This window comes from Mastigoproctus giganteus, chromosome 4 (assembly GCF_048544385.1).
Source record: "Mastigoproctus giganteus isolate SK-2022 chromosome 4, ASM4854438v1, whole genome shotgun sequence".
Lineage (NCBI taxonomy): Eukaryota > Metazoa > Arthropoda > Arachnida > Uropygi > Thelyphonidae > Mastigoproctus > Mastigoproctus giganteus.
Window position 1 is genome coordinate 146752163 of NC_143578.1, and position 12762 is coordinate 146764924.

The 12762-nt window shown below is 40.7% G+C and overlaps 1 protein-coding gene across 1 annotated transcript in view; it reads right to left on the reverse strand.

The window, feature by feature from the left end:
* Window positions 1-12762, reverse strand: part of LOC150087119 (uncharacterized) — a 447878-nt gene that overhangs the window by 13175 nt on the left and 421941 nt on the right. The window contains exon 20 of the mRNA XM_090372381.1: window positions 11905-11983. Coding sequence (XP_090228507.1) covers window positions 11905-11983 — 79 coding nt within the window. The remainder of the gene's footprint in view (window positions 1-11904; window positions 11984-12762) is intronic.

The following is a 12762-nucleotide window of genomic DNA, read 5'->3' on the forward strand; positions in this document are numbered from 1 at the left end:
CTAGGAGGTAGCCAGTCTGCCCATTATTCTCTGGCTTGTCTCCGCCAGGGTCGCCAGAGCTTCCTGGACGGAGACAAAAAAAAAAAAAAAAGGTAGAGTCGGGGAAGTACAGAATGTACGCAAGAAAGGAGGGTATAGCTAGAAATATGGAAGATGTAGGCGAAGGTATCCTCCAGGTTATCAATGGAGCAATAAGCGCAATCAGTTGAAAGGGGAACCCGGAAAGGACGATAAATAAGACAGCAAGAGAGCCGTGTGCAAGTTGCCACTGAGGAATGAGGTGGTCCATACGCCAGTTGATCCTATCCAGGTTAAGATCGGTTGGCCAGTTAGGTTAGGATCAGATGTTTGGGTTGTTCCTATTTTGTGTTGGCAATAGGGTGCTCCGTCTTGTGAAGAGGGCATGTGCAAACTTGGTAAACTCATAGTAGTAGTTTTCTTCTGTGATGAATAAGTGTTCATTTCCTTGAGGGTTATCTTGTATGGTACTACACTGACAGTGGTAGAGAATGAAAGGGACCTGGGGGTGGTTGTGCAGGCAGATATGAAGTTTTTTGAGCAGTGCAGATGGGCTGCAAGAGTAGCTCATGGTGTGTTGTCGATGATATATAGGAATTTTTCTAGCATGGATAAGGAGGTGATTATTCCCTTGTATGAACTGATCCGTTAAGATCATTGCTAATGATTTCTGAATTTCACGCTGCTTCTAAGTATTTTTCTTCCTCGTCTGCTTACGTAGACACCCCACATTTCCTTTGTTCGTACCTCTCTCCCCTCGTTCGAATTCATTCTGTGTCGTTCTATAAGGCAATGGTCAGGCCACACCTAGAGTACTGTATACAGGTCTGGAGGCCTCATTTCAAGAAGGATGTAGGGATGCTGGAACGAGTACAGAGAAGGGCAACAAGATTGGTGAATGGAACAAAGGGGTGCTCTTACGAAGAAAGGCTTAAGTTTTGCAAATTACAGTGTCTGTAGACTAGGCACCAGCGAGGTGATCTGATTGAGGTGTATAAATCCTTGAATGGTTTGAGCATGCTCAATGCTGATGGGATTCTTCCTCTTGCTCAGAAAAATCACCTGAGAGGACATACATTCAAATTGAGGAAAGACATATGTAGGATAGACGTGAGGAAATTTTCCGTTAGCCAGCGGATGGTTGGTTGGTGGAACAGACTTCCATCCCTTGTGGTGGAGGTTGATAGCCTAAATAAGTTTAAGGCTCAGCTGGACAGGTATTTTGAACGAACAGAGGGGTGAAGTGGAAGTGGTTTTTTTTTATTTATTTATTTTTATTTTTTTTTTTATTTATTTTATTTTTTTTTTTTTTGGCTGATGCTGCATAAGCTTGCTTTCTTGCATCAAATGCCTCTACTAATGCTAATGCTAATCTGTTCTTGAAAAGCTGAAAAATTTAACATGTGTGGTTGTTTGAAGTCTTATCAAGTTTATCTGCAATAATTATATTTTTTTCTCAAAAACTGTAATTGATGAATATCGAGAACTAGACAATTTGTCTTTATTCTGGTTATATTGTTCTTCTTTGGAATTAAAATGGATATTTTCTCATTCTCTACCCTAACCATACACACACACGAAAATCACATGGCGATTTATTCTCCATAATGGTTAGATTTTAGGCCCTTTTTCAGTTGATTGAAGGTAAATGAGTGTACTTACATACTAACAGCAGAATACAAATTCAATATGTGCAGAGATACACTTTTGCCTGGTTCAAAAACTTCAACCGTCCAGTTGTACGAATCGGCCCTTTTTGATTGAAAAGAACATTCCAAGGTTTCTGTCCTATTCTCTTTGTTGAGTGGAAATGAACTTCCCAAGTGTAATGAAAGTGCTTGTTTAAACTTTTTCCAGAAAGAACCACACAACAAAAGGTTATTTTCATTTTTAACAGAATACAAATTTACATTGTCACCAGAATCTAACTGCAGTTAACAGAGTAGAATTTTTTTGGGAAACAAAAGCAATTTATATATTGAAACGATATAATTCAAATTCTTTTTTCTTGTTTATTTTTACTAGTTATTTTTGAAAATCATCAGAATTCATCTTCACAAAACATGGCTGTACAACTGTTAACTTTGCTGATTATTTCCGCTCAGAAAGAGAAGAACGGACATCGCTTTTGGGAGGTACCAATCCATTCATGGGGAGGGGACATGAATGGATTTATGAGGACATGACTCGTTTTATGTTCAAGACATGAATACGATTTCTAATGGATCCAAATTGGTAAAAAAGTTTTAAAAAGTGCAATGCCTTTGTGTGTGCATGTGACAAAAAACATTTTCATGTCTGATTCCACTGTATCTGCAAACGATTTCTGACTGGTTGAGAATATAACCTGATATTTATTTCATTATATATATTTCAAAAATATATTTCATTATATTTTTTTTTCCCATTGTCTGTAGATACTTTTTGAAAATTTAAAATCATCAAACACCGTTCGTTGTGCTCTATTTGTAGATTTTATGTGTCTGTGTTCCTTTATTTTTAAGGATAAGTAGCGTTAACAGAATAAAACTTTAAAAATTACCTGCTAAAGAAGATAAATTAAACTGTTTAAAGAGATTCACAAAGTAAACTTAGTTTGATTTGTCAAACTTTGGAAATTTTCAATTTCAGAAAACACTCTGACAAAGTGAACTTACATTCTGTTTCTGTCCACTTATTTTGAGTGCACAGTTTGTACGGTTCCTGCTCGCATATAATCAGAGAAAAAGGACAAAATGGGCGCCTTCGTAGCCAGGTGGGAAGGAGCAGCAGTGCGTAGCACATGCTTCTTGATTAGACCGGGGTTCGAGCCCGCCACCAAATACGGAAGATGCGGAAAGGTCAGGGAATGACCACTCCATATTCCTGTAGCAATATGGCCTTAGTTGCTAATGCTCCTAAAAACCAAATAACAACAACAAAGGACAAAATGTGGTTCTTCTTACTATGAGAGAAATTCTTTGTGACATTATGAAATCGCATTACGATTAAAACACATAAGTGGACAGTTCGACCCAACCGACTCTCTCTCTAATTTTGCGATTTTATTATTAAAACAATTAGTGCGCTATTAAAATTAGTTAATAAAGGTTTTAGGAAGTGTTGTTCAAAAAGAAGTTAAATTTTAGATAAAATAAGTGTTGGTGAGTGAAAGGCTAAGATCTGGGACTTAAAGGTGATTTCATTTTCCGACTGTGAACTTTTTTTTAAAATGGCTATCATTACTATTCTTGTACATAGGAAAACAGGAAATTTCAAGGTCATTAAATTTTTAAAGAACTATAATCAGTCACTGGGAATTATTAGCGGAGTAGTTGTGCTACCTGATAGCTTTGCGGTAGAAGTTTTCAGGATACCAAATTGTATGTAAAAATACTCACGTGTTGCTGGGTTATTTATTACTGTTATTTTCAAGGTCACCGTCATTCTACCGAGTCAGCCATTTTCATGAGATAAAAGAACTAAAGCAGTGCCACCTGCTTGTTCAGAGGGATTAGAAATTCGGCATAAATTGCGTAAAATTATTAAATTGCGACATCACCATTGTATAAGAGCTACCACTTCTATATAGCTGTGTAAGGCTTGGCAGATCGGCAGCTTAAATCCCTAGCCCGGATAAATGGTGAAGGGTGACGTCAGAAAGGGCATCCGGTCGTAAAATCTATGCCAAAACAAAAGGTGATTGATGGAAAGTAGGAGAAGAAGATGGAAGTGACGGAGATGAGGATGCTAAGATGGATGTGTGGTGTGACGAGGAAGGACAGGTTAAGAATGACTACATTAGAGGTACGGTTAAGGTGGGCCTCTGAGTTAAAAAAAAATACAGGAATATAGGTTTAGGTGGCTTGGCCATGTGGAACGAAGAAGTGAGGAGTATGTAGGGAAGAGGTGTGAAAGTCTGGAGATGATAGAGAAAAGGAAGAGGGGGAGACCTAAGCTGAGATGGAAGGACAAGGTGGCAGAGGATTTGAAAGAGAGAGGATGGAGGAGAGAGGAAGCCCTGGTTAGAAAGGAATGGAGGAAGAGAATTAAGGAAGGGAATGCTGACCCCATATGAACGTGGGAAGAAGGCGAGGACAAAGAAGAAGAAGAAGAAGTTGTTGACACAAGATGTTAAAGTGGAAATTACCATCGTCAAGTTACACATTTTAGTTCTAACTAGGAGAATAAAAGTTAAAATTTCACTGTGTATGTGTGTGGTAACATTGAAACCTTGGTAACTCTACCAACAATGTGATTTTCTGAAATATTTAAACCTTCTTAATGTGTAAAAAAAAAAAAAAAATCCAAAGTAAAAGTTTAAGATTAAAAATTTAACAGTTAGTTGTGTTGTTATTGTCATAAGTTTCACTTAAAAGCTTATTTTTTCTATCGATAATATTAAGGAACCACACAGACACCGATGGAATAATTTATTGGTGCTAACCAAGAGAGCAATGAAAACATCGATCAAGTTCTCCGTTTTAAAGACGAGTGAGAATTGAGAATCGCTTTGTTATTGACCAACCGCAACACTTATTTTTCAGAAAACAAAATATGGTGACTAGCAAAGTAGGAGGAAATTATCCCTTTGATTTTGCAGCTCATTACCGGTCTGAACATGTGTTGTATCCCCATATGGACATAGTTAAATAAGACTCACTTTTTAACTGAATGAAAACTAAAAGGGAAAAAACTATCAAATTTAGTTTGTTGGATGTGAAATTACTATTCATATCGAAGTCATAATCGAGTTGCAGCACCACATAGATTGACTTTTTGCCGACATTAGGGAAAAACATCATGAAATGAAAACAACAAGCACACAAATTATTTTTAAATAATTTTGTGCACAAATACTTTGAATATTTAAATAATTTGTTTGAACAACACAACCAAACTAAGTTTGGTTGTGTTGTTCAAAATTAAAGATAAACAAACACTTAATGCGAGCATAGAGAAAACAACATTGCATGTTCACATCGTGACAAACAACCAATTAAAAGCAAGCTAAATGATGATTTTGCTTGGTGTAATTCTTAATGTTTGAGTACTCAAGGAGGAAATCACTTCGGGAAAAAAACCACTTTGTAACGTGCTTACCTATAGTCTTTGAGCAAATGGACTGATTACTTAGATTGATATATATGTAGAAGTGTATCTCTATCTCCTTTTAACCCTTGACATAGTCATTCCACGGGAACAGAAGTCAAGAAAAGCGTTGGACATCTGTAAAAGTTGAAATTCCTTTTTAAACACGCCAATGTGAACGCTGTACCAGTGATTTTTCTCTTTTTTTTTTCAAAATAGCTGAGATGCTTGAACAACAGGGACAATTTTTTTTCTTTTACTTAATGGTGTGAAATAGTGTTTGTACTGTTAGGCAGACAGCGGCAATAATCAGACGCTTGTTGCGTGACTGAACTCATCAACATGAGATATAACTCCCACTTTTCAACCGGCTTGATTTCATGTTGTTTTCAACTGAAAGTAGAGTTAAATGAAAATAAGTTTGGATTCTAACGCAATTGAGAATTACAACTTAGCATTTAAGCACCCGTTTTAAGCATCTACTTATGCTGTTAATAGCATTTTAAGAAATGCTTCCCCTTTATTTTCTTCTGTGTCAGACATTCACTGGTATCTCTCATATACAGTTTAACGATTAAAACCACATAAATGGACAACTAAATTTTACCTGTTCATTTAGACTCATTTGAAGATCGGTAGTATTTAGTATCCAGATTTGTCCTCCTCAGCTATGAACACTAGTCAGGTCCGTTGTCAGTCCGTTATCAATCGCTTCATCATGGGAAGATCCGCATCTGTCTCCATTTGGTTATTCTTGCGTTCGCTAGGTATAAGATTTTATTAGAAGTGAGCAGGTTCCTGAGGGAGGTTCTCCCTGAGTCCTCTCCACGTGTTCTGTGTCTCATTTTTTTCTCTGTTTTTTTGTTGATGGCTATCACTGCTTTACGCCTAGAAAATAGTTTTCGTGCATATTCCTTTAGCGCCCTATATTCCTCTAGTGAGTCCAGTAGATGTGATTCCAGGTTCTTGTAGATGTAATATATCGCGGTGATCAGCCTTCACCTGAAAACCTCATAATGTGTGTAATCGTACATAATGTGTTACCAGCACTCAAGTTCCCCACAGACGCAGCTCCGATCCTCCTCAATTCACAGCGCTGTCAGCTTGGCTTTAAAGGCCCCGTGTCCAGTCAGTAAATAGGTGGTGTATAAGCCGGGTTGAAACCAAGTTGGGGGACTTGGGTACATCATGTCAATATTCGGAAGGAATTTCCTGGTAGTATTTCCCTTGTTTGAGTTGGCCCAGCGTTCCTGCCAAACCTGCATCAGCTGTTTTTGCAGTCTTATCGTTTCATTTTTGCGTTAACGTCCACAGTACACCCTTAGTATGTACAGGGTATTCCTTTCTCAATGTGGTAGTTTATTCACTTGCGCGGATCTCTAAGTCGAAGGAGAGCCCCAGCCAAGATCTGCATTGCGTCGGTTGTTCTACAAGCACGTAGAACTGTTAGTAGGATGGTTCTTTGTGTTGCATCAAGGATACGTCGGTTTACTAGAGTTGCTGTTTTGGGAAACCATATCGCTGAGGCGTAAGTGATGATCGGTAGAAAGGTTGTTTTATAAAACAATGACAGGATGCGTTAGTTTAATCTCCAGTCCCGCCTGGCCATTCTAGCCACCAATCCAGAGTATCTTTTAATTTGGCTCTGATATAAGTTACATGGTGTTTAAAGGAAAGATTAACATCCAGTATAACCCCTAAACATTATAACTGGGTCACTAGTTTTTGGTAGGTCCCACCTTTATTTGTGGCGGCCTACGTATATCAAGCTTGCCTTTTACCAGGATGGAGGAAAGGACGTCTTTATTGGTGATATCGTCAGGCAGTAGGTTCTGGTCAGTTTTGCAATATCAACATTGCCTTGTTGGCCTTTTCTTCTAGCTCGGCCCCGCTATCCGCGGCAATGGTGAGGACCAAATCATCGGCGGAAGCGCACATCGCCTAGGTCCAAAGCCAAGAACCCCTCCAGAACCATGTTCCACAGAAGCGGCCCCAGAACAGAACCCTGGGGGCAGCCCCTGCGGACACCACTCTACCATAAGGTGCTTCCATGATGATGCGTCTCTCGGAGAGGTATGACCTAATTATGGAGTGTAGGTGTGCCTACCTTAGTTTTCCCAGGACGCTCGGCCACCAAATGGTGTCGAACGCCTCGACGAAGTCAACGGAGATGACTAAAAAAAAAAGGTAAAGGGCAGCCATTATCAACCCACTGCAGGATGGAAGCCTCCTCAACAATTCATGTTGAGGGAAATGGACCATAATCTGCCATGCTGGTCCAGGGCAGGTTAGCAGATCGACCGTATTCAGCAGTCAGGGGCTTGAACCCCGGTCTACTCAAAGAGCGTGTGCTACTACACTCCTGCTCCTGACCACTCGGCTTCGAAGACTAGTAGGTATTTATTATTACAGTTTTCTGCTGAATCCGATAGGCTACGCAAGGCACCACAGTAGACGAACCCTGCTTGAATCCGTATTGCAAGATGTCTATGTGAGTTTCGCTGTCTGGCAAGGCTGGTTTATCGTTGTGTAGAGTAGTCTTTCTAGTAGTTTGCTTGCAATCGGCAGCAGGGCTATTGGCCAATAGGAGTTTGGCAGGTGTGGTGGTTTGTTCGAAATTTTAGGGATTAATTTTATCTTTGCTCTCTTCCATTTTTGGGGAAGATGCCCTTAGCCAGGCTGCTGTTACAGAAGTGTAAGAGGAGGTCTGGTACGATCTCCACAGTCTTCTTAATAATTTCGGTTTCTAAATAGTCCAGCCTGGATATTTACTGTTTCTTATCTGGGTTGCCATTTGTTGCAGTTCATCCTGTGTGAAGGGTGGCTCCTGAGTGTCCGTTGAGTAAGCTTCATTGTCTTGGGAGATGTAAAGTTGCTCTGGTAGTGTTGGCTCTATTGGTTCCATTGTGCCGAGACGACTCTGCGTGACACATTAAGACAACATGTCACCACAGCCTGTGACTGCGGGGCTTCAAGTTGTTCAACGGCCAGCCATCTCTAAGAGTCATCTAAACGATGATGACTCGCCATTGAGTATTTTGTAATTACAATACAGATTCTTCGAGTTCTTCAGTGGTATAGGTCTGGTATGGAGGAAGTTATATAGAAACAACAGCTAATGAAATTCCCAGAAACATACGAACGGGAAGTTTGAAGGGAAATCTGTCTTTATAGAATTTACGTGCATCAGAATCGCTGCGCTACCCGCTGAACAGGAGGTCTTTTCTATACAACGTATATTTTTTGATTTTGGGAGTAATATGATGAGCCATATTAGCAAGGTAATACTTTAAGGGTCCATATGTAGAGATTAGATCATAGATGTTGTTAGTATTTCTGAGTATATCTCTACAATTTTACTGTATTATGTTGCAGTATGTTGTTTTCAAGAAAGAAGATGAATTAGACTGTTTTTTATGACTTGCTTGCTTTTATTGATTGTTTACTTCTCTTCTATTTGGGAATTCGGGGCGTCCAGGCTTCATGTCTATCTCTACATCCTTATTTAAATTTAAGTATGATCCAGTCTCCATGTTGTCTTCTGCGTGGAGATCTAATACAATTTCGTCACCACGAATACAATTGTCTGTGTCCATATTGGTATGGTTTGATTGATATTCACCAACTGCATCTGCCCTATGTGCTTTTTCAGGTGCTGTATTAGAGAGAGATTGTTTTTTTTTATGAAAACCCCAAACACGAAAGGTATCAAAACCTATAGTACTTAGTACCGTGCATGGGTTGAAGGAAAAGTATGGGGGGAGGGGGGGTGCCGGAAACTTTTCTCTAGAGACTAAATATGGGTTTCACCACTTCAAGCCTCCAATAAGCAAAGTGGTGGTATTTCACCGGTTGTGAAAGTCAGTCCCTCGGTACTGTGACTGGTGTATTATTTTTTGATCGATGAAGCGTGGTGTGGAATATGAATGGGCCGAGAACACCAATTGAGCCCATTCCTCTGTTTATGTGCCCGGGATAAGTGTTACCTCTTTGTGAATTGTGCTTTGGAAGAATTAAACATTACTGTAATTACTCAAACTACAGATAATACAAGACTGTGGTTTATAGTAATTAAGGTATACAGGGTGATTCACTACCAGTGCGACAAACTTGCAGAAAGTGTAGGGGGCACAAAGACGAATCGGAATCACATAGCATTGCAAGGCCCGAAATGCCTTCGTCATGCGGTAGAGGACGTTGAACGGGAGGTCGCGTGAACAGCGATCCCGCTGGAAGTCAGCATTTGCGAACCGTTTCTGTTGAAGAAACAAAGTAGTAAAAGTCCTCCGGAGTGGATAATCCGCAGGCTCCAATGATTGGACGCGTTGCAGATGGTATGAACTCATTTGGTTTGTTGACAGTATCCTCCATACAGTGGATTGGGAAATACCCAATCGTTGGCCTATCGCTCGAGTACTCGTACGCTGATTGCCTTCTGCAAGACGTAGGACATTCTCCTTATTGTCTGGCGTCCTCGTCGTTCGCTCTCAATTCATGGTATCTCTGGTGAAACAACCAGTCTCACGTAACCTTCTGTGCACACGTGCGAAAATCGTATGATGAAGAGCACGCCTGTGCGGGAAATGTTTCTAGTACAAGCGCAGAGCGGCGCGCCCTTTACAGTCCGCAGCTCCATACACGAGGTGCATGTCGGCCAGTTCAACGTTTGAATACTCGTCCATCCTACTGCCTCGGAAACCGGTTCGCAAATGCTGACTTCGAGCGGGATATCTGTTCACGCGACCTCCCGTTCAACGTCCTCTACCTCATGACGAAGGCATTTCGGACCTGCAATGCTATGTGATTCCGATTCGTCTTTGTGCCCCCTTCACTTCCTGCAATTTTGTCGCACTGGTAGTGAATCACCCTGTATATAACTTTGGGTAAAATTAGGCCTTCTCACAATTTTCACCATTTTTCGTGAATCTGTTGTCTTTTCTAGATATTTTTATGAGAAAAAGAGATAAGGTATCGAAGCTTATTGGCGTCGGTAGATGGGCAAAAAATGCCACCCGTAATTCATTACATAAATCCGTATTTGTGTCTATAAAATATGTGTTTTCTCTAGTCGAATTGCCTGTTTCGCTGGACGAAAAAACCCCAGTTTGTATGAAAAAAAAAAAAAAAAAAAACTGGTTTTCTACGCCTAAGACCTCCGTGGGTGAGATGGTACCCTAGTATTGTACCTTGTATCCTCAGCGGATACTCCCACCCCGACACTGAAACGGCGCCGTCTGGATGGTGGTATCCGCCGAGAATAAGTAACAGTAGTCTTCTCCATTAGTGAAACTTAGTATTCCAGGTAATGCAATATCATGGCATCTCGTTGTGAAGGTATTCACAACATGAAATATACTTAAATGATGCTAACTTTTAAGTACACTGAAAGGACAGAATTCATGAGATATCTGGCTAATGAGCAACACAACGCACTGCATCACTGTACGCTGCATACGTAGAAGGTAATTACATGTCAGTATGGATAAACGTCATGAGTTAACCGACTTTGAAAGAGGGGTGATAGTGGGTGCCTGACGCTGGGATCACTCTATCGCCTGGTGATATAGAAATTGCACTATCCCCATTCTACAGTATCAAGAGTGTATTGGGAATACGCCATTTTCGGAATAACGTCGCATCGTGGACAGCGCTATGAGCGGAGAAATGGGTGGTGGATGAACGTGGGCACCGACGTCTGTCTCGTATTGTTTCAGCCAACTGGAGAGCGGCAGTGGCACAAATTACAGCCGATTTTAACGAGAGAGGTGCCAGAAACGTCGCCAACCAAGACAATCAGACGATCATTAGCTGCAATAGGTTATGTGAGCCACCGACCAGCCAGAGTCCCATTGATAACAGCACGGCACAGAATTCTGCGCCTCAACTGGGCTAAAGAACATTGGCCTTGGATGATTGGAGACGTGTCTCCTGGTCTGATGAGTTCCATTTCCAGTTATTTCAAGAGGACGGGAGGGTGCGTATCTGGCGGAAATTGCACGAAGCTATGCACCTGTCATGTCAACAAGGAACTGTTCCGTCAGGTGGACGGTCGATAATGATCTGGGGCGTATTCATCTCACGCACGTTGGAACCTCTGGTAGGGTTAGACGCATTTCTGAACGGTTCAGATTACGTGTCCATCCTTGCAGACTTCTGTATCCCTTCATGGTCATCATGCACCCACAGGACAATGGCTCTTCAAACTGTACAATGCGCCTCCCCACAGAGCGATGGTGACTAGAACATGGTTCGAAGTGCATTCCACAGATTTTACCATCATGGAATGGCCTCCCCGTTCACCAGATATGGAGCCTGTAGAGCATCTTTGGGATGCTGTGAAAAGGTCTCTTCGAGCTTTGGATCCTCCACCCACTAATGCGACGGTATTATGGACAGCGGTGCAACAAGCATGGATATAAATACCTGTTGAACTAGTGGACTCAATCCCTTGCCGTATGACTATCCTTATCCGGGCGAAAGATGGGTCTACCCGTAGATATCCCATGAATCCTGTCCACTGAGTGTAATTTAATAGGCTGCTGCGTACTAAAATGATGCATTTGCACTAACGTCTACGTCAATAAGTACAGTTGCATATCACAAAAATTAATAACTCATAGAGAAAATAGGAAATTATCAGTCGAAGGAGAACATACGCTGTATAATCATACAAGGATCACTTCGCCAAGAAAGCGCTTCACTACTGTTACCGCAGTATAATATAACATAGCTACATTCAGTTATTTATGAACTTTCGATTAATTCTGTTCGTGTTTCCGATTATGGTGCAATTACAGTAAAGAATACTTAACTCACCCAGAACTGTCGATTAAGAATAGCGACTCTCCGTTTTTACTCCTGGCATACAAATTGCGAGCAAATATAGCGAAGGCACCTAAAGACAATACAAAAAAAAAAAAAAGTAATGGTTTTACACTTCAAAAAGATAGATTATTGAAAAAAGAAAATTTAATGCACAATTATTATAATAAAGTGCTAGTTTAGTATTATACTAACACTAACCAACACTAGACTACTATGGTAGTTTAGTGTTGGTCAGTATTCCAGTGAGACATCAACCATTTTGATATCGGTAGTGAAGACGTGCAGTTTAACGATCATCAGTATAAATTTGTTTAAAAAATGTGCTTTAACTTCAGTTCTTGTCTCAAAACGTGTTCTCACTCAAAGATGTCAACTAGTGGATTTTCCCGGTAAGAAAACTTGAAATTTCTGTTGGGAAATTAGCAGGTTATTTGCGTTAATATCTGTATCCTTTGTTTGCCAGACAGCAGTGGTCACCATGTGGCTGGCAGCAGGGATATAGAGAGGCGCCGCTATCTCGCGGTTGCCACGTAAATACCTTGCACTTTACTGGGGAGGGTGCCACCATCAAGGCTAAACCCAGGCTGAAAGAAAGCCCTAACTTTCTGTGACAGTAAAGTGCACTTATACCTATAACTACAAACAGCTCTTAATTCGATTCAGGTTAATTTTGAATTTTGAATATTACTTTGTTCTTAGTGATAAAGGCAATTGTCCGTTGCTTTTCGGAATTGTATGACGACGTACAGAACTCCCTGCCTGCACGAGCTGCCGACACTAAGCTTTTCCGTAACATATCTGGAATTTACGCCTCAGGGCTCATTGACCCACTCCTCACTCACTCAAGTG